Here is a 23027-nt window from a genome sequence, read left to right as displayed (position 1 = left end):
ACAAAACGGGATGATACGTATGTTGAAGATTATATCTTCTCTCATTGGATACACTGTGTGTACGAACATGTGACTTTGTGGTTTATAAAGCAGTATTTAACATACTTTGAAGTATGCAGAGTACAATATTAAAAAAAAATAATTTTAGATTTTATGGATTGGTTGATCAACATATAGAGTTTAATTCGGGCCATCCATTTAACAGATAATTAGGCGATTCCAGACATTTGGTCTACTCTGTAGATATAAATGTTTAAGACATATTTGGTGCACAATATTGTTACTGCAAAATTATATTGAACTGTTTTTAAAATATATATTGATTTTTTTTCTTCTTATTTTTAAATCTGTTTTAGCAATTGTAAGGGATACGTTATTCCAAAAACCTTTATCGACAACTCCACCAATGACAAAGGATCAGACTGGTATTGCACTACATGCCCAAGTAAACTCTCATCGTACTCGGTTCAAGATCTTCTCGAAAGGATCGGAAAAGACTTGAATGATATGCCAAAACAAAACATCAAAGAATGTAGAAGTTTTATAGAGACCTATGAAGAACTCCTGCATCCTAATCATTTCTTGTTGACTGACGTAAAATTGGCTTTACTTAATTTGATTGGGCAGACAAAAGAGGGGATGAGAGAAATTTCAGATGATGAGTTGCAGCTGAAATTTAGGTTAGGCCAGAGTTTGTTGAATTTATTCAAACAACTCGTTCCTGGTAAGCTTTAGATTAAACATTTTTTTTAATAAATTATATATTTTCGGGTTTTGTGTCAGGAATGGATTATATTACAAAAGAATATGATAGATTATACAACAAATAAATAATATGATTCATTCATCGTTTAGTTTATTTTTATTTTTTTAGATGACACATAAAGGGTCTTCCCATAGAGAATTCCGTTCTTTGACTATTGGTAGCGGCCATATTATTAAAGCATCATAAAAAAATGGGTGTTGTGTTCGATCAATGTTCTGCACGTTTCGACCATTTTACGGTTGCCATAGTCGTCCTACCGAAAATAGTGTTCACAGTGTGGTGAATAGATTTGAGCAAATACCGAACCAACACCAGTAAGTCGACGAAACGCAAGATCAGCCCAAAAATCGCGGCACCGAGGCATTTGATTTCACGTCACTCACAAGAACTCGGCCTTTCTACTACCTCATCTTGGTCAATTTTGCGTATAAAATTTAATTAAAGTAAGAGTTGAACGTAATAGAGATGACGAGTGTTCCCTCAATGCTTTCTGGAGCAGATGGAAACTAATTTTCATCGAAAAGTCATGTTTATCAGGCCTATTTTTGGATGAATGGGTACGCCATCTGACAGAATTGTCGAATTTGAGACAATGCCAATCCAGATGTGACTCAACAGCGTCCAATGCATCCCAAAAGACAATATTTGATTTGAATTTTGTGCTGTCAGCGTCATTGGTCCTTATTTCTTTGAAAAACGACGTTGGCCAGGCCATCACCGGCAAAGGCAAGCGCTACAGGTCGATAATTACTAACTTTTTTTGGCCATAATTGGATAAAATTGATACCAACGATATGTGGTTTCAACAGAACGGCGTGGGCAACACTTGCCACACAGCTTATGCCACATTGGATATTCTGTACGATAGATTATATTATTTATAGTAAAAAAAGTAAGGTAATAATTAATACAATATGTAATTAATCTTGTTTTGTTATCTTACTTCTTCTTGATGTGTCTCTCCGTGACGAATATTGGCGATTATCATGGAAATCTTTATCTTGTCTGCAGTAGAGCAGAAAAGCTGCACATAGGTTGTGTCGAAGTAGGTTCGGAGGTTCTTTAACCAGGATGTTCTTCTTCCTGTACCTCGCTTCCCAAATATTTTTCCTTGTAGGATGACTGGTAGAAGGGCATATCTGAATTAATTTTGCATAATGTAAATTATTGTAGCTTTCGAGATTTGATGGTAGTCAATACCTCTTGGTTCTTCTTTATTCTTCTGAGAATCTCCTCATTTGTAACTAGGTCATTCTTATTTTTATATGACGAGATTTTTAAGGAAGTTCTTAAGAAGACCCCATCCCGTTAAAGCTGGATGGGGGCCTTTTCTGATGCGCACTCTTGTCTACTGGTTGTTGCTTAATTTTTTATTTATTATGGTGCCAAGGTAGTTGCAGTGAGTCACGCTTTCTAAAGCGGTTTAGCATTTGAAATGTGGTGCCATAGAAGCATGTTGAGGATTTCCTGGATAGACAAAATTAGCAATGAAGAAGTTCTGCACAGAATGGATAAAGAGCAATTAAAATACCTTGACTTAATTTGGACCATACTTCAAGGTAAAGTGTATGGAAGAATAGGTCTAGGAAAAAAAAGAATATCCTGGCTTCATGACTTACCACAAAAGGTTTAACTTGACCAAAACCGGACTTTGTAGGGCATCGGTCAATGAAGTCAAAATAGCCATGTTAGTGTCCAACATCCATAACGGATAGACACCATAGGAATAAGATATTATGGAAAGTCTAGGGGTGGCACCAGTTGATGCTAAAATGGCAATGCATGGGTTAAGATAGTTCCACCATGTTCAACGTCGAGACACTAATCGCTTAATGTGGAGAATTGCTGATTTGAAAGTTCCTGGAAGGAGTAGAAGATAAGGGCCAAAGAAGAGCGGTTGGAGACAAGTCAGTAAAGGAGATTGATATTGGTATAACCAAGGTTGGAAACTTATGGAGAAATGTAATTAGGAAAGCTGGCTTTACATAGAAATAAAGACAAGGTAATGACTGATAATCCAAGATGGCTCTATTTTTTTTCTATTTTGAGGGCAATATTCCTCTACAGTTTTAGCTCAATTTTTTTATAAACACACAGGCAACATATTCAAGATTTTTGTAAAGCATTTGATATATTCCGATATTATATTATATCTATACCATTTGACAGTTATCAGTATATATGTATTTTAATTGCTAATCTCGTCTTAATCTTAATCCCGTAAATTTAAGCACTCACGAATATTCCACAGCTTCTTAAGCCTTAAGTTGTATACTTGCTCTAAAAACTCATAAATTTCTTCCTGGTTTGGGTGGAGTATTTATTGGCACCTTTTGCTGTAGAATTTAGTTTTCTATATACCGTCTTCTCTGACAGTTTAAAAACTATATTGTTGTATTTCCAATTTTTGTAGGCTGATGTGATGATGGTGTTTTTATGAAAATTGATCTATTAGTGAGATAATTTTTCGACTGTTCTAACAACCATTCAAATTTCGTCATTTTGTGTCATGTGGAACAATTTCACCCAATCATGTCAACATTAGACTGATAATTGCATTCAGTGCAATTTTCAATCCCTATGACAACACGATCGAGTTTGACAACTTCATCCACATAAATTTCAAAATGTCACGTTTCTAATGTTAACTTAAATTTTAATAATTGTACTTTCACTAACTGTACTTTTAATAAATAAATGTTTCGTTATGTTGAGTTATGATTTTTTTTTTCGAAAAATTATCCGCCGAATATCCCTCGGACATTGATGAATGCCTAATAATTTCATGACAAATTTCTCAAGCTCGTTGCTTGGTAACAGGACTCAGCCTTCGGCTTCGTGCTGTTACCAAGGAACGAGCTTTCGATTGTCATGAAATTATCTCGTCTGTTATCAATGTCCTAGGGATATTACTACTGACAATAAGTAGATAATTATCAGTTTCACAGATAGCACCTCCTATATAAATACAGCGTTACTACCCCTTAATTTTGTACTCTAACCATAATGTTGTCAATATTTGACTTCTGTTTTTGTAACGGATTCTCTGATGTATATTAATGATTATTTTTATGTGAAACTCGTGTATTTGTCAGGTGAACACTGTGTTTACATCGTACAAACTGTGCAAACATCGTTTAATAAGTCTATTTCGTTCTGCAAATCTTCTTCAAATATACCTACAACATTGCTTTTTTCCTGTCTACGTCAACGTTTACTATTACATCCAAGTGTAGGCTAGTTTTTGTAAGTAGATCTGAGAGCTTTTGATAAAACTGACTTTATATTAAATTCTCCGAGTCTATTGGGTCATATACTGCTATGAGTACTATTTTATGTCCATATATTCTTTTAAGTGTCGTGCTTTTTTCTGATGTAAATTTAAAAGGGTTAAAGATAGCAGGTTATTGGCCTAACGTTCCAATCATGCAGGAGCAGGCTTTTCTGTGTTAAAGTGTGTTCTTGTTTTAAGCTGCAGAAAAATCGTCTTTGTGTTTTACCGTTAGCTACAGTCCATAATGACTATGACCAGGAGCTACGACAAAAGTGTAACACTACGACTTGTTAAGCAAAGCTACAAAAAATGTCGTAGGGACCTCTCGATACTTAATGAGACTTATTTGTTCGATATTTGAATGACTCAGCGACGTAATACCAACCATTAACTTATATAACTCAATATAACGAAAATAAAAAAGTTTGGCCTTATTTATTGTATATAGATACTAGACTTCCATTAAGCGTTGATTGAATAACCCAAATTTGGGTTATGCAATCAACGCATTAAGCGAAGTTCTGACTGCTATATAACGCATCAGTAGTCAGCAACTACCTACATATTTTACAGCAAATTTTTTAATATATACATTGCTGATGTTACGATAAAAAGACAGTATGATAGATAAAAAATATAGAAGATCCGGTACGATCATTCAGTTTATTACATTTTTTATCTTTTTAGGTGAGAAGAGAGTAAGAGGAGTATGTCTCTTTGAGCTTATCGCAGCTCTTGCGGAAATTGCTAGGCGTAAGACTGAACCTGATATTGTTTATGCGTCTATGCTTGTAAGTATAAAAGCCAATCTATAAGTACAATAATTTTTGATGGCGATAAAGAACGGAATTGAATCACCTATCTATAAATCATTGCTTTGAACAGGAAAATATAGGAAAATCACAAGATATCAACTCTGGACATTTATATGTATTACCTGAGATTTCCTATTTTATGTCCTGAAACAGATTTTATTATGTCTTAAAGACATGATATTTAAAAATATTATTTTAAAGAAATTTCTCTACAGAACTGATTATTTCAATTATTTATCGCGTTCTTGGAATTTATTGTTGTTCATAAGTCTTTTTTATTCTTTTATGTTAAGAAGGACATTGTTAGGTTAAGTTAGGTTAAGTTGATAAAATTCTAATCAACAAATACAGTTTCGAACAAAATACATTATAGTTTCCAAGAATCAAAACTGTATAGTACACATAATCATACTACATAATTATAACTATATAGAACAATCCTTAATGATCTGCCATGAGCAGGCTATTTTATAAATATTTTCTTCATTCTATTTATAATTACATCCACACTCCTGGTAAAGAAATGGTCGTCTTCTTCGGAATCTTCTGATTTATTTTACGCAGAAAATCAATCCGCATTAACTTTTTTATTTCTACAATTGGTGACTTGCTTTTTCTACAATATCTCTCCATTCTTTTCTGTTTTGCGTATAGCTTTCCAGTCACTAACTCCAAGATCTTCAATTATCTGTTTTATCTCATTTTGGTCTACCTCTTACTGGTCTTTATTTGGCGATTTTCTTAATAACTGCTTTAATATCTCTCCTTTCTAGACGTTTCTTTGGACCTTGATATATCTGACTATGTCTTCTTCTTTAAAAAGTTCACTGATTTCGTAGTTTATTAATTTTCCAAATTTACAATTACCCATTTTATTGGGCGTATTATTCTTTGAATTATGTTACTTCTTTTTATTAGACCAGTAAACAACCATGTGATTACTGGTCTAATTGCTTCTGTGTAAATGTTCAGTTTTATGTTTAAATAAGCTGCTTATCTTTAAGAAAACTGTTGTAATTTCAGTAATTTCTGTTCTTTTATTATTAATATTATTAATTCCATTAACTAACATTCCTAGGAACTTAAAGTGTTGTACCTTTTTGAACACATAGATACTGTCCAATATTTATCTCTGTCGTATTAATTGCATATTTTCTGGAACATATTAGATATTTAGCTTCGTCTTGGTTTATTGCTAGACCTCTCTCTGATGCCTCATTGTACATCTTCACAAATTCCTATTTTAAGCCCTTTATATTTTTGCTATTCAATGCTATGTCATCAGCATACGTGACCAGTTGAAACATCAATGATATAATTGTACCTTTTATGTCGGCAGCTCTTAAATTAAAATAAATGAGTTCATTATCCGTTATGATATTACTATTTTCGTTGAAAATAATCCACAACTTAAGTTTAAAATAAGTTTATTGACGTTTTAATTTCCACTTCGAAAATCGTTTTCAAATTACAAAACAACAATAAATTAAATAAATTTTGTTTTTTGTTACTTGGTGAAAAATTTTTCTAATAATTTAATTTTATATGATTCATTTATATTGACAATTCAGACATATATTACAGATTTTAAAGTGAACTTTAAATAATATTGCCAATATTGTTGAGTTGCATTCCTGGGACGACTTTATTGTAAGATAGTTCATTATAGAAGAGTATCCGTTATGATTTCTGCTATTCTTCCACCCTATGTTATTATTATCGGTAGCTTCATAAGTTTTATCGGCATATCATCTTGATTATTTATGTCGTATATTAGGTTAAAACATGGCCTAAATTCACATGTCTTTACTATGTGTGGAATTGGTCTATTAGGTCTGCGCTTACTGCACAGTCAAATGTTTGCTTGAAATCCATAGTGAGGAGGTGCTCTGAATCCCGGCTGGTAATCTTTTTTAATTTCAATGTATTAGCTATTCATTGTTTTATTAGTGAACTTAATATTTTGTAACAGCTGTTTATAAATGTTTTCTTTTATAGTTGTTGTATTATGCTGAAAGGCCTTTCTTTAAAATTGGAATTATGTAACAAGAAATAAAATAAGACTAAAAATACTAAGGCGAATCTATGGTGCGGTAAATGAAAATGGTGTCTGGAGAAGAAGATACAACTTCGAACTCTATAGAATATACCAGAAACCAGATATCGTAAAACACATTAAGATAGGACGTCTGAGGTGGGTAGGCCATGTAATGCGGATGGAGCAAACCGACCCAGCTAGAAAAACGTTCCTTGATAGAACTATTGGTCAAAGAAGAAGAGGAAGACCCAGAACAAGATTCCTAGATAACATATATCAAGATATGAGAAATAGGGAAATACGTACTTGGCGGAGGAAGGCGATGGATAGGGACGACTGGAAAAAAATTCTTGGGGAGGCTAGGACCCACACAGGGTTGTAAAGCCAAAATGATGATGAATAAAATAAGACTTACTCACAATCAATTTAATTATACCACCAACGACCGGTTTAGTATACTACAATTTGCTATGCATCTTCAGGTTTAACGGTACATCTTAAATTAAATGCCGAAATTACAAAAAACCCACATTAGGGTGTTTTGTTATAAAGAGAACAATTACAGCAATTATGCCAATATTATATGTCTGTGATATTAATATGAATAAAAATTAATTAAAGCAGACAAAGTAAAACCAATAAAATGGTATTAGATAATCTAATGAATTGAAATAAAATAGTAAATAACTAAAAATACTACTTACATGCCGGTACAAGAATTATTAAATAGTGATTTGTATAGCATAGTTCACACTATCCTGGATTGCTGGTGATGGGTAATCATCGGTTCTATTGCAACTGTCTGACAATTAGATGGGAAGTTATTGAGGGGAACTTCTATGCTAGAAGTGCAAGTGCAAGAGGGCTATCTTGCAATATCTTATCTCAGTAAGCATAGTTCAAATTTCTTGTAAGTTATCTGTTATCAAAACAATCTTGTCCGCAAATCGTAGATAGAAGGGCATTTTGCCGTGACAATAATTCCTTTGGCTTCCCACTACAATTTTTTTAAAGCATGTTTCAGAACTGCCGTAGAGAGTTTGGGAGATACCGTGTCTCCTTGTCTGATTCCTCTTTGACTTTTATACATTTTGTATCTTTGAGTAGTCTTATGGCCATGGTTACATTATGTTATATATTATCGATCAGTTTGGAGTACCGATACACAGGCCGACATAATTTTTAGTGTTTTGATTTTGACATGTGTCCTTAGCTAATACGGGTACGCTGATTCTGAATATGAATTCGGTTTAAGCCCATCACGTCAAAATTTTTCACAAAGTTAAAAAAACCTTGTGAGGTATTATGTACTAGCGCAAACAAATAGAGTTCGTTATCATCAGTTGTTTGTAGCATCGAGTTGTATTTTGTTTTATGAATGTTTATCGCGCCATATTGTCATCAAGAAAGTGTAATAACAGTCCTGATATATTTTGTTACGTGTGTGGTGATTTAACAATAGGAAAGCATCAACTAAACATAAAGACAAACCTTCGGCTCCACACAAAGTGTGCTTTCAGTATGTCGAACTACTGGGAAAATGGATAAAAGGTACACGTAACTCTTTACTCTTCGGCATTTCTATGGTATGGAGGAACCACAAAACCATGGAGACGATTGCTACTTTTGCTCCTGCGATATCAAGGGTTTTAATTAAAAAAATAAACACAAAATTTAATATCCTAATTTACCTTCTGCTAAACGACCTGTATCTCATGGACCAAGAATCCCTATTCCTCTACCTTTTCTTCACACTATTTAACAGCAATCATTAGATGAAAGTTTAGATGAAAAAACCGATGAAGACGAACTCAATCCTGAGATAGACCAACCTCAAAAGTTCATCCAAGCTCAACTAAATGACAGTGAGAGACGGGCCTGTCGAAGGATGCTGTACAAATCTTAGGAACACAACTAAATGATAAAAATCTATTGGCTCCAGGTACCACATTTTCGTGGTATAGGCATCGTGAAAAAGAGTTCGCTGAATATTTTTTTCAAGAGTACAATACTGATGTATTGTCATAATATTACTGAAGTAGTCATGAAATTGGGAGCTGACAATTACGATTCCACATCATTGCGGTTATGTATTGATTCTTCTGAGATAAGTCTGAAGGGTGTCTTCTTACAAAATCGTAATACTTATGCCTCACTGCCTATGGCTCACTCTGTGCATTTCAAAGAAACATATAAGAATCTTGAGTTGTTACTAAATAAAATAAAGTATAGCGAATATAGTTGGCAACTCTGGGGAGATCTTAAAATAATATCCATGCTTTTGGGTCAGCAGTCCGCATTCACATGGCATCCATGTTTTTTGTGCGAGTGAGACAGTCAAGCACGAAATTTACATTACGTTAAGAAAGAGTGGCCACTCAGAGAATGACTTGTACCGGGACAAAAAAAATGTGCAAGTGATACACTAATTGACCCAAAATTAGTTCTATTGCTTTCTCTTCACGTACAGTTAGGATTGATGAAGCAATTTTTCAAAGCTTTTGATAAACAAGGCGAATGTTTAAATATCTGTGCGAGAAATTTCCTACACTTTCTTAAACTAAACTTAAAGAAGGAATTTTTGTATAAGAATACAATGACCCAGGATGAATCTGAAGCATGAAGTTCTTTCGTAGAAGTAATAGACGGTTTTCTTGAAAACAACAAGTCTCCAAACTATAAAAAAATTGTAGGCAACATGGTTGCAAATTATAAAAAACTGGGATGCAATATGAGCGTCAAACTTCATTTTCTTGATTCCCACGTTGACTGTTTTCCCGAAAATCTTGGAGCTGTCAGCGGACAGCAGGAAAAGAGGTTCCATCAAGATATAAAGGAGATAAAGAGACGTTACTAAGGAAGATGGGATACAAAAATGATGGCTGATTACTGCTGGACCTCGAAGAGAGATTCGATCACCAAAATCCATAAAAAGAAGACTACAAAACGCAGTTTTCATGGAAATATAGAACGGTTTCATTAAAAAAAAAAACAAATATTGTCTAACTCAATTTTGCAGTGTAATTTTGTATTAAATAAAAATTCAATAAATATTTTGTCGGTATTTTTGAGTTTCTATTAAAAATTTCAAAGACGCTTTTCTTGAAAACCTGACGTGCTGGAAACAAACTAATTACAGATTCGTGATCAGCAAATCCCATTTACTATAGGACACCTATTAAACTTAAAACACTTTTCATAAAAAAAATGTAGGCCTGTGAATCTAGCGACTTTCCTTTATCGCTCCCATTACGCTGTTAATTTCTATCGTATCGAATGCTTTGCGAAAGTCTACGTAAGCCAGAACCAACTGTAAAATATATTAGCAGCAAAATAGAAGATCCGTGATGAAAGTTAAAGAACGAAGAACATATTAATAGGAATGAATGACTTTTTAAAAATAAAATCCTATTTTTAATAAAATTGTAATAGGACATAATTATAATTTTTATAATATTATTACATTTTAAATTTGATTCTAATAAAAATATATTTTTTAGGAGTCAAAAAGTCTTCTTACTCAATGTATAGAACTATTAAAGCACGAACCAGATGCTCTTCCTGAAGGAAAAATGTGTCAGCAAGCAAGGAACAACCTAAAAGAACTGGAATTAGTTCTTCAGAGACTACATAAAACGCTGGGTAATGAACTTGCTTGATTTTTATAAAAGATATAAATATCTTTTGTTTTTATAATGGTTTGTGGCTGTTTGTAAGTTGATGATTGTTGAGTTTAATGACTTTTGTTGCGTTTTTTAAACAATTTTGTAATATTATTGAAATAAACTATGTTAACCTTTAAATTGAATTTTTTACTTAGAAGTTTAATGATATCGTACAAGAGTTTATTGACATCGTATGAGCGTGTAAGAGAATTAAAGAAACGAGAAATGATACTATGACTGTAAGAGACGAAATACTAGGACAAGAAGTAATATGTTAAATAAAATTATGTTTACATGGGATTAAGCCACAATTGATTATAGTGACAATTACATTTTTAACTACTGCTTGACGTTTAGATTTCCACTACGGAAATAGTTCTCAAAAAAGATTATTTTAAAAAATTCTGCTAAAATTTATAACCAACAAGTTGTTAGTAGGTATATTTTTCAAAATTGATGGTTCACTCAGCTTCAATCTTGTAGGCGATAGCTTGCTTTTGGTTGAAAAACATTCTGAGGGTGTTGTTTTTACCATTGGAATATCAAATTCTGACAGTTTAGTGTGTTTTTTGTATTGTTTGTTTGTTTAATATGTTTTTACGTAGATTGTATGTTTTTGTATTGTGTTGACACTTAGTGCCCTTAAGGGTTTCTCTCATATAAAAATTATATTCACAAGATATTTTATAGATGTAGTTAGTTAAATCTTAAATCTTTCTTGTGTGTTGTTGAGATTGGTTTTGAGATTTTGGGCAGGATAGATCTCAGTGTGTTGGTTGTTTTTAATGTTGTTTCAGAATGTTGGAATGTTGTACTTGTTTTATAACCTTTTCAATTTTTCTAAAAAACCCTTTACATAATTATTGTATTGTTGTCATCTTTTAATCTCTTTTTGTGAGTGTTTCTGGATTGTTTGTGGTGCTTTGTTGTTTCTTTTCTTTAATCTTGTAAAATTCCTTATTTATAAATGACAATGGCTAGTCACTGTTAACAGGTTTTTGTCTTCCTGAAATGTATTTTCATTGGAGCAGGCATTAACGTTTTGTATTGTTTAACACTTAGTGCCCTTAAGGGTTTTTCTCATATAAAAATTATATTCACAAGGTATTTTATAGATGTGGGCCTGCGTAGCGCAAGCGGTAGGATGCTTGACTCGCAAGCCGGTGGTCCGGGGTTCGAATCCCACCGCCGGCAAGAACATCTAGACATTTTAAAAAATGTCTATAGGCCCCAGGTCGACTCAGCCTGAATAAAAATGAGTACCTTGGGTAAAACCAGGGGTAATAATAGACGGTTGAAGCGTAGCACTGGCCATGTTACCTTCCTTGTATACCGTAGGCCCTAGATATAGCAGACTACCCTGCTATACTCCCAAAGCCGCGACAGCGGTATAAAACGGGAGACTATTATTATATTTTATAGATGCAGTTAGTTAAATCTTAAATCTTTCTTGTGTGTTGTTGGGATTGGTTTTGAGATTTTGGGCAGGATAGATCTCAGTGTGTTGGTTGTTTTTAATGTCGTTTCAGAATGTTGGAATGTTGTACTTGTTTTATAACCTTTTCAATTTTTCTAAAAAACCCTTTACATAATTATTGTATTGTTGTCATCTTTTAATCTCTTTTTGTGAGTGTTTCTGGATTGTTTGTGGTGCTTTGTTGTTTCTTTTTTTTAATCTTGTAAAATTCCTTATTTATAAATGACAATGGGTAGTTACTGTTAACAGGTTTTTGTCTACCTGAAATTTATTTTCATTGGACCAGGTGTTAACGTTGTGGTTGACTGGTAATTTAAATATCTGTTGGTGTGTAGCTACCATTTGAAAGAGGAAATAGCAGGACACATTCGCTGGCTCTCCGTGTATGAGTTTGTATCAGCACGAGTATCTGATGATATAAGGAATACAGAAATAACGTTATAACACTATATTGATACCTATTTATATACGGAAGGTTTGACGAAATGTGTACTCCTCGCTAGTTCTCCTCGCTAAATGTACCGCTCACTGTCATTTTAAAGATTTAATTCTATGGATTACATCAGTAACCTTGGTTTTCTGTCTAATCCATTCTATTCTTTTTCGATCTTTCTTCGGTATACCTAGCATGCATCGCTTCATTGACCTTTGAGAGAGTTTCAATATTATCTCTTTATTTAGTGTCCAAGTTTCGCAGCCGTATGTCATGACTGGTAGTATACACTGATCGAATGATTTTTTCTTCAGGTAGATTGGCATCTTCGATTGGAATATAACTGCATTTCTTCCAAAATATTCCCAAACCAGTTTCATTCTTCTGTTGATTTCTGGAAGTAAGGACCCAGATCTATGTATTAATTGTTCCAGGTATACATATTAGTCTACTGTCTCAAATGCAGTGTTGTTTATTATTACATCTTGGACATCCACTAGCTCGTTGTACATGGTATTTGTTTTTGTCAAGTTCATTTTTAGGCCAACTTCATTGCTAGCTGCATTTATATCGCTTATAAGTTCTTGTAATTTTTTCTGCAGGATTATTAGCAATCAGAACGATTTCGTCTACATATCTTAGATGGCTGAGGTATTCTCCATCAATGGACATTCCTTTATTCTGCCAGTTCATTTTCCTAAATATATTTTCTAGAGTTGCAGTGAAGAGCTTTGGTGATATTGTGTCTCCTTGTCGGACCCCTCTTCTTCTTCTTCTTCAGCCTTAAGTAATCCAACTTTGGACATAGGCCTCTCCTAAATCAATCGAGTGTTTTCTATTTTGGGCCACTTGCTTCCAGTTGTCTCCTCCGATCTTCTTAATGTCATCAGCCCATCTCATTTGTGGTCTTCCTCTACTTCTCTTTCCTAACCATGGTCTCCATTGTTGTATTTCGTGGTTCCATATTATATCCTTCAGTCGGGCCTTGTGTTCTGCGAAGCTCCATTTTAATTTGGCAGCATGTTCTCCTGTGTCTTTTACTTTGGTTTTGCTTCTAATCCATTTGTTTGTTTTTTTGTCTATAAGTCTCACCCCGAGCATTGATCTTTCCATCGCTCTTTATGCCTTTACTATTTTATCCATATTAGACTTGGTGAGTATCCACGTCTGTGAACCATACGTGAGTATAGGGAGGATACACTAATCGTAAATTCTGGTTTTCAAATATTGTTCTATTTTAGTTCTTTTCAATATCCTACTCAGTTTTCCAAATCCTGCCCACGCTAACCTTATTCTTCTGGTAATTTCGGCAGTTTGATTTTCTTTGTTAACTTTCATTATCTGTCCCAGATATCTGTCCCATGTATTCGCTTATTGTTTCTAAATTTATTGCATTCAACGTTATTTCTCTAATGTTCGGTGTATTTGCATTATTTTTGTTTTTTACAAGTACATCTTAGGACCTACTCCTTCCGAAGCTTAAAATAGTTGCGTCATCACGATCTGTAGTTTTTCGAAACTTGTAGCGAATATTACAATGTCATCAGCGTATCTCAAATTACTTAGTTTTCTTCCATTAAAATTTATTTCTTTATCTGCTCAGTTAATGTCTTTGAACACATCTTCCAGTCCAAGTCTCAATAGCTTTGGTGAGATAGCATCTCCCTGGCGAACTCCTCTGTTGATTGGTATAGCTTTAGTTTTCGCATCTATTTGTATTTTCATTGTAGCTTTCTTGTAAATATTATGTATGAGCATTTTGAATCGGGAGTCTATCCTGCAGTTGTTCATAGCTCTCTCTATTGTCCAAAGTTCTATGGAGTCGAATGCCTTTTCATAATCAACCAAGCCAATGTATAAGTTTAAGTGATATTCATTGGCTCTCTATTAGCGTTCTAACTGTAAGAAGATGATCCGCTATACTGTAACCTTTTCGGAATCCTGCCTGCTCTACCGGTTGATAGCTATCGAGCTTCGACGTTAACCTGTTAGTTATTACTCTCATAAACAGTTTGTACATTTGAGACAGCAGGGAGATTGGCATATAGTTCTTCAGATCTCCTCTGTCTCCTCCTTTTTTGAAGAGAATTATTGTGAAACTTTCATTCAAATCATCTGGGACTTCTCCTCTGAAAAGACATTCGTTGAAAAAATTTTTTAATTTTTCTAGAATAATTTCACTCCTCTCCTTTAACATTTTTCCAAGTATTCCATATGGGCCCGGAGCCTTGTTGTTCTTTAGTTGTGCTATAGCTTGTTTTATTTCGAAGGATTCTATGTTAGAGAGTATTTCTGAGTTAACATTCGTTATTTTTCTCTTAAGATTTTCCTTGGCAATGTTATCTGGGTTCTTGTTTGAGGAATATAAATCACGGTAAAATGTTTAAGTAACATTCAGGATGTCGTTCTTTTCTCTTATTTCCTTTCCATCTTTATCCTTCAATGAGATTATTATAAACTTTACTAAGTTTGATCTTAAGCATTTCAGGCCTCGGTTCTTTTTTATTATTTTTTCTACCTTGTTTTCATTGTAGATCCTGTAATCTTCCTTTACTTCCTTCTTTATTTGTTTATTCAATTCTATGAAACCATCGGTGTTTCGCTTTCATTCGCTTAGAAATGTGCGTCTCTTTTTCATCAACCGTTTTGTTCCATCACTTATTCTGTCTTCTTTATTTTTCGTTTTCTTTGCAACAGTCAGTTCTACTTTCAAGAGATTTCGTTGCATTTATTTATTAATTGTGTTCATGCCGGAATATTCTTGTTGATAATGTTCTACAAATTTTTTTGTGATGTAATTCTGATTACAATAATTATGTGGCCTCTTTCGTTTAACAAGAATGCTTGCTTTTAAAAGGCGATGATCGCTGCCAGTTGTGAATCGATTGAGAGCAGTTATATCTTCAAAAATGTCTTTGTTCCCACACAAGAAGTAATCGATCTCGTTTTTCGTCTATTTATCGGGAGATATCCACGTCCATTTTCGGTTTACTGGTTTCTTGAAGTGTGTGTTTATGGCATATAAATTTTGTTGTTCTAAGAAGTTATATAATTTTTCTCCTCTTTCATTTCGTGTGCCATAATCGTGCATTCCTACTTTAGTTTCAGTATTTTCTTCTTTTTTATCTAATTTTGCGTTAAAATCTCCCATAATGATGGTATACTTTGTATTATTTTCTTCTAATGCTGTTATCAAATCTTCGTAAAACATTTCGACTACCTCTTCCCGAGGTATTGTTGTGGGAGCATACACTTGTTTAACCTTGGTTTGGATCTTGGTTTTATTATCTAGGTCTATTATAATATAAGTTACTCTATCAGATACGCTTTTATATGTAGAAATGTATGGTGTAAGATACTTTTTGATAAGAAATCCTACTCCACCATATGTTTCGTCTATTTTCCCTGTATAGTATAGGCAATTTCCAGAGTTTAGATGCATGCATTGGTTGCCTCTTCTATTCACTTCTGACATATAGTCCTACAATATCCCACTACATCTTGGATAGTTCTTCTTCTAATTCGTAGACCTTTTCATCTTTAGCCATCGATTGCATGTTGTATGTGGCTAGTAGTAACTGTTTTTGTTTATTCGTATCTATTTTGGCGCGTTTTGTTGAGCTTGTGCCTCCCCCAGAATCCGTGAGGCTGACCGGTTTTCCGGTGTGGGATTATGATCTGCTAACTCTACCCACCTGGGGTATCATCCCATTTTGTTTCAAGTTCAAAATGTTGTGTTTTGAGGGGTATATTGGCATTAAAAGACCACGCTTGCCGGACGGGTTGGTGAGTGTTACGCAGTATCACAGCCGGTTAAATCAGTATTTGATTTTCGCCTGCGACTTTGTGGTACCGCACCTGTCAGGAAGTGTATTCCTTAGATACGGGTCACACAGCTGCTGACCTGAGTCATGTCCTCAGTTGATCCGCGGGTACTTATTTGGCGAAGCCTTATTCGTACCTGTCCTGCATTCTCTATCAGCCATTGGGTTGCGATGTGGGGTTGAGGACTTCTCTGCCCAGTCTGTCTTGCACAAAGTACTGAAGGACCCCTACTGAGTCCAGCGTCCCTCCTCCACACAAGCTGAGACCGGCACGGAGACCTCTGGTAGTGAAAAATTGGAAAATTCTGGAGTGTTTTCATAAATTTTTGCCTTAGCTTTTGCTAATATATATAAATGTTCATGATATTTCTAATGTTCTGTTCATTATATGTAAAATAAGCTTTCCTCCGTTTGCATTAAATATTTTGAGGCACACTATATTTATTAAAAAATCTATGTTCTACGACTGTCACGAAACAATGAAACATATTCCTGCCAGGCAATGAATTTTTTTAAGGGTTTTAAAACGAAAAACCATGAATATTATAGCGAACGAGAAACAAGCGAATGATTTCAGTAGTCTCTGAAAAATTATATCCCAGAAGCGGTCAAAAAGGACATGAAATATTTCAGAAGTTAATCCTGGCTCACGATATGCTATCCTGAGACTATATCTCACGACTATGTTTATTCATTTAATCGACAGAGCTGAATTTTCGGAGATTAGTTGGAATATGAATAAAAACGTAGACATAGGGTTATATATTGTACCTAAGGAAAATAAATAAATAAGGTAGGTGAGGGTAATAGCGGCAAGTTAAGATTGAGAATTTTTTAGATTGGTACTGGGACATATTGAACAATATGTTACCACATAAAATATTTAATCAACTAAGTAAGAGTAGTTGAAAATTATGTAAATAATAACTACTCATTTTTGTCTCAATTACAAAACAGTTTACGAAAAACTGTCAGTTTTTATTATCATGTCATATTTATCATGTATCAGTTGGCGATATTTACAACCTCCTGTTGGTAATACCGCCAACGTATTTTGGATGAAATGTGAACTTTACTTGGAAATGAACATCAAAATTTAAAAAATAGATTTATTTTGTCAGCTGCTCTATCCTCTTTACAAACCTTGCAGAACAAGTTCTCCTTTTGTGGAACCTTTCTGGGATGCTTTGGATAATCTAGTTTTATTATGTGAGGTATTGGTTTTATCGGTGGCAAATAGGTCCCTTGTCAAGATTTGCTCTCTACTATTGAGGGATTCTTTCCTTTTTGGTCGTACAGATTTGTTTTCCACATCTGGAGTGGTTAGCATGTATAGATGTACCGTTCTTAGCATGTACAGCTTTCAATATACCTGGACGAGGTGATTCCTGAGAGGGATAGCTTCGATCAAATAAATTCTCTCTAGGTAGCTGAGGGCGATATCCGGGGAATTTTCGGAAAGCGGCTCATTACGTGTATTTTGCTATTCAGTCAGTCAAAGTGTGTGTCTCGATAAGTATTGCATTTGGGTTGAAAGGATAGATACCAGTTGCTGAAACTCCCGGTTTAATGTTATTTGGTTGCATGGATTTATCCCATAATATCGAGAAAATGCTTCCAAAATATTGCTTTGTCATTGAACGGTCTCTGTTTTAAGTCCAGTATTTCAAAACTTCATCATTCCAGGAATGCTCAAATGATCGAAAAACTGCCTTACCCGTTGGCTGAAGTTTATGTATAGTGTTACTCGGTAAGCAATATATGATGGTCCCGAGCTCATCTGCAACTTCAACAATAGAGTGTTTCAGTATTCGGTATTTCTCAAAAAGGCGAAGCGAATTTTTGAATGTCTCGACGTTCATGCTGCCTTTGGCTATCATCATAGCAGTTCCGCCTTGAATAATCTTTTAAAAATGGTCCTTGACGACGAATTTGTTTAATTTTTGAGCTCTAGCAAGATTCATATTCTGTGCTTTTCGTTTTCTGATTTCTGGGTTCCTTTTAAGAAGCCCATTGAGCCAATAACGTTCTGTCATCTCTTTGTTCACAGAAAATAGATTTTTCATATTTTTAAATTCACAAGAATTAAATACACAACATTGCAAAACTCTACTCATCAATGATCCGATCTCTGCTAAACGAACTATTCTTCTGCACAGATCTTTTTCTTAATCTGAACATAGAACACAGTTGCGTCCCATTGTGCATTTTGTCATTGTATTACTTATTAAGTAATCCCTAAGAGTTCTACGTGAAACTGAAAATGATTACTTGATTAGGTACTTGCCTTATTTACAGGCTATCCACCTTTTAACAGCTGATAAGGCATTTCGCATATCCTCTACCTTCCATTTGCCTTTATTCCTCGGTTTTTATATTTCGGCATGGTCAAACTGTTAATAAAAAAAAACAATTTATCTGTATGTAGAACATATGGATATTACTTTTGGTAATTTGAACACCAAGTACCTAGTAATTAGTCATTTAGATTACTCATTAAGTTAGTGTAAATGGTATTAACTACTACCGTATGGTAATAACACCATGATGCTATTACCGTACAATAAACTTAGCGATATTCCTACCCAAAAGCCTACTTGAATGCCTCTCTATCGAGTTTACTAAAGTAACCAAGATTATCATCAAAAATTGAATGCCCTATTTCGTTCTTCAGGAGAAAAGCTGTAGATCATTGAATTCGAATTATATTAATTACCAATAATGTACCTCAATATATTTTGAACTATTCCACTTCAAAATTCTTTTCGGCAAGTGTTTTTCGACTTAAAAAAATCATGGGCGATTTCCATTGCACCTTGCTTAACTGGGCATTATACAATCATCGGCCTGTAGTTGTGATCAGAATTCTTATGGAGATCTAAACCATATATTCTTCGGTAGCAAAAAACATTTAAAAAAATCCGACGATTTAATTCGTAAACTCGTTAAAATGAAATATTCTCTTCCATTAAATCTATCACACATTTTGTTAACTGCCAATAGAAACACCTTAGAAATTCTAGTAAATTTTATTAAAGAAGTAAAAATAGAAATTTAAAGCAGCATAACCCACAACTCTGCATTTATATTATAAGAAAAGTTCTATATACAACTTTCTGTGGCAAATGGATTTGATTCCGTGCCATTATCTTTCGTGTAAAATGAATGTACGGTATAAAATAAAAGAAAAGTTATTATTAAAAAAACAAAATTGAATATCTGCCGAATATCACAATGGAAATACTGTGTAGAAATAAAAATAATTATGTTGCAGTAGTTAACAAGAAATTTTAAGATATATAGGATGAAGGTATTTTAGTATTCTCAAGAATATCACGATCTACCTTACTTATAAGATTTTTTATGAATGCTATCAATTTATTTTCTGAAGTACGGGCCATTACTTTGTTTACATAGGTATTTGTATATTAACCTGTAAACAATCATACACAATATGTCAAAACGATCATAACAATATGGCCGAAGTGAGGTCGTTTTTAGTCACGTGATGCCCTCTCCATAGATTCTCCATAGAACTCGATGGAGAAAGTCCAATATTTTTGAACAAACATCAATTTTTATGTAAATAATACGTAATAAATAATATAATAAATTAATTATAAATAAATGATTACCAATCATTTATTATATAATAAATTTAATATTTATTATATAATAAATGATTGGTAATCATTTATTATATAAATGTTTATTTATATAATTTTTAATAATATAAAAATAATTGTTTCCCAGTACGAGCGACATCTATACGCTAGTTACCAAACCAGTAAATTGACGAAAGTGAAAGCTGCAGCAGTAAACAGCATGTTTAAAAAACTTTCTATAATATAGATGTATAATTTTATAGTTGATATTTATAGTGTAGTATAATATATTATACAGTATATTTTATTTATTATAGTAATTAAAATTATAAAATAGATGTAATGGTAGAACTGAAGGACAAAAAGTTAGAGACGATTTTTTCAAGTTAAGTGCTCGTGTTTTCCACTAGGTGGACAAAAATAAGGAGGCAAAAAATTAAGCATTTAAAATTACAATTGTTTCCCGTGATAATTAGGTACCTATATGAAATTTTGTATGAATGGATTTAATTAAGTTAGTCTTCTGGCCGAAAAATAATAATTTTTACTTATACGATTGTATTTTAAATCACAATATTACTTCCTCCCCTGTTGCCAATTGAATTGCATGGAATAATCTAAATAACAATGAAAATGAGGGAAATGTATTGCAAATAGAGTGGAGAAGAAGAAATAGAATATTATTTGAAGATAATAAAATATAAACTAACATAGATCTGCTTCCGGAAGAGTTGAACATTGTGTTTGTGTTGCATTCTTTTTTAAATGTGTAGATTTATTATTAGACAAATTCTTCCCAAACTGAAGTGTTATATTATATTCAATGTTTATTTAATCCAGAATCCGATCAATTTTATGCTTCGGTTGGGGAATTAAGCAGGTTAGTAAATTAAAAAAATAACGGTGGGTTAGTGATCACAAGACACTTCTCAGGTTATGGAAGACACAGAAAAAGCATTGTTCTTGGCAAATGGTAACTTCAAAGATGTTTCGTGAGCAAATGCTAAGATAGCAAATGGTAGACATTTGTTCTCTCCGTAGTAAATAACTTTTCTTCATGCAATGTTTTCTCTTTATGTCGTACTGTTGTCACTGTACCAGCTCATTAAGATAGTTAGCTATGAATACCTTAGAGTTAGACTACGCATATTAAATTTAATTCAAAGACTCCCTCTGTTGTCGAAAAAATTTAAAAATTTTATGATCAAACGACATATACGAGGGCACACGCACTAGGAAGTTTAAAGTTTGACATACAATGCAAATAATTTACATTCATAAATCAAAGATAATTACAGATATTTAAACGTGGCATCCAAAGAGCCACTTATTAAAAGTAAATAAATAATAAATATTTATTGGTAATCTTAAAGAACTTATATTAGAATAAAATCTATAGTATAAGTATTCTCAGAAAAAAAAACGAAATTGTTAAGCATATTTTAGTACGTGTGCTTTTCGTACAACGTCAATATTTTAGCTTACTTTACGTTGGGTTTGACTATTTCGACAGAAATTTTTCCATGTCACATGGACTATCGTAAAGTTTAAATACGTGCTATTGTTAAAACTATGTAGGCTAGGGATTTTTCAGCTGGTCATAGACGTACTTTAAGGGTATTACATTATTTGTTTCGGTTTGTTAGATATTTAAACCATCTTCAAAGCATATTATATTTATATAAATCTGTTTATTTTAGTAACGTTATTTATGGTTATTTTTGTCGTTATGATAATGACCCGTTAAATAACAAGAAATAAAGAAACTCTTAAAATACATAGGTATTTAGTTAATGGTCTTTTGATAGTTTAGATAGAAAAAGTCGATTGGCCAAAGATGGTTTCTGATAAATGTGAACGCTATCTTAAATAGTATAAATTTCGATTTTGTTTGGAAAACCAATGATTAATAAAATGGTTAATGGTCTTTAAATAGTCATTCATTAATATCAGAAAATTTTTGTTTAGTCGATTATAAGTCGATTATAAGATATAAAAATTAAAGTTGAATCATTTATCACTTAACGAAAATAGTGTTATCCTTAACGTCTACAATTATTTTAAGCAACACAATCCTTTCAATACTGTTGATAGTATAGTTGAAATTTAGTCTAAAGTAATGGGATATTCAAAATCAACTGTATATAACATTTTAAAAGAGGAAAAATCAGCTGGTATAACGCCACCCAAACCGAGACCAGGAAGACCAAAATTGTCGAAAGTGAATGTGGATGAATTTTTCAAAAATGCAATTCGTAGAATAATCCACTCATTTTTTGTTAACAAACAAATACCATCTTTAGAAAGTTTTACAAGCCATTACTGACGATCCCGATTTACCCACAATAAGTAGAGACAAACTTTGGAAAGTTTTGCATGAGTTAAACTTTAAGTATGAAAAAGTGGGCAGACAGTCAATGCTTATTGATTCCGAAGAAATTGTGTGGTGGAGACTACCTCAGAAAAATAAAAAAAAAATGAGGACAAAAAATAAGAACATTTATTATTTAGATGAAACCTGGGTTAATGAAGGACATACTGTAGGGAGAGTTTGGAAAGACAAAACTATAAAAACATGTCGACAAGCATTCCTATAAGGATATTCACCTGGTTTCAAGGAACCAACAGGTAAAGGTCGACGATTAATTGTTACCCATATAGGTAGTATGAATGGATTTCTTAAGGAGAGTTTACTTTTGTTTGAATCAAAAAAGACCTGTGATTATCAAGAAGAGATGAATGGAGACGTGTTTGAAGAATATTTCGAACAGATGATTGAATTCATACCTAAAAATTCAGTTATTGTGATGGACAATGCAAGTTACCACTCTAGATTAGTTGAACGTTTACCAACTACTCAATGGAGGAAAGATGAAATTGCAATGTGGTTAACTTCTAAGAATTTAATCTTTGACGATACAATGACAAAAGCAGAATTATTAGAGCTTGCTAAAATTAATAAACAAAATTATAAAAAATATGTCATTAAGGAAATAGCCAAAAAACGAGGAATTGAAATACTTCGCCTACCACCGTATAATTGCGAGCTAAATCCGATTGAATTAGTATGGGCCGAAGTTAAAAGTAACGTTGCTCAAAATAATACAACTTTTAAATTGTCAGATGTTAC

At 33.3% G+C, this 23027-nt stretch overlaps 1 protein-coding gene across 3 annotated transcripts in view; it reads left to right on the top strand.

Moving 5' to 3' along the window:
- Positions 1 to 10696, top strand: part of SmydA-1 (SET and MYND domain containing, arthropod-specific, member 1) — a 68836-nt gene extending 58140 nt beyond the window's left edge. For all 3 annotated transcript variants that reach the window (XM_072544263.1, XM_072544260.1, XM_072544258.1), the window contains exons 5-7: positions 357 to 724; positions 4728 to 4831; positions 10394 to 10696. In XM_072544263.1, coding sequence (XP_072400364.1) covers positions 357 to 724; positions 4728 to 4831; positions 10394 to 10552 — 631 coding nt within the window. In that variant the 3' untranslated portion in view covers positions 10553 to 10696. The remainder of the gene's footprint in view (positions 1 to 356; positions 725 to 4727; positions 4832 to 10393) is intronic.
- Positions 10697 to 23027: the final 12331 nt, after the last annotated feature.

The sequence above is a fragment of the Diabrotica undecimpunctata genome, chromosome 1, assembly GCF_040954645.1.
Source record: "Diabrotica undecimpunctata isolate CICGRU chromosome 1, icDiaUnde3, whole genome shotgun sequence".
In the NCBI taxonomy this organism is placed as follows: domain Eukaryota; kingdom Metazoa; phylum Arthropoda; class Insecta; order Coleoptera; family Chrysomelidae; genus Diabrotica; species Diabrotica undecimpunctata.
This window is presented reverse-complemented; position numbering and strand designations above follow the sequence as displayed.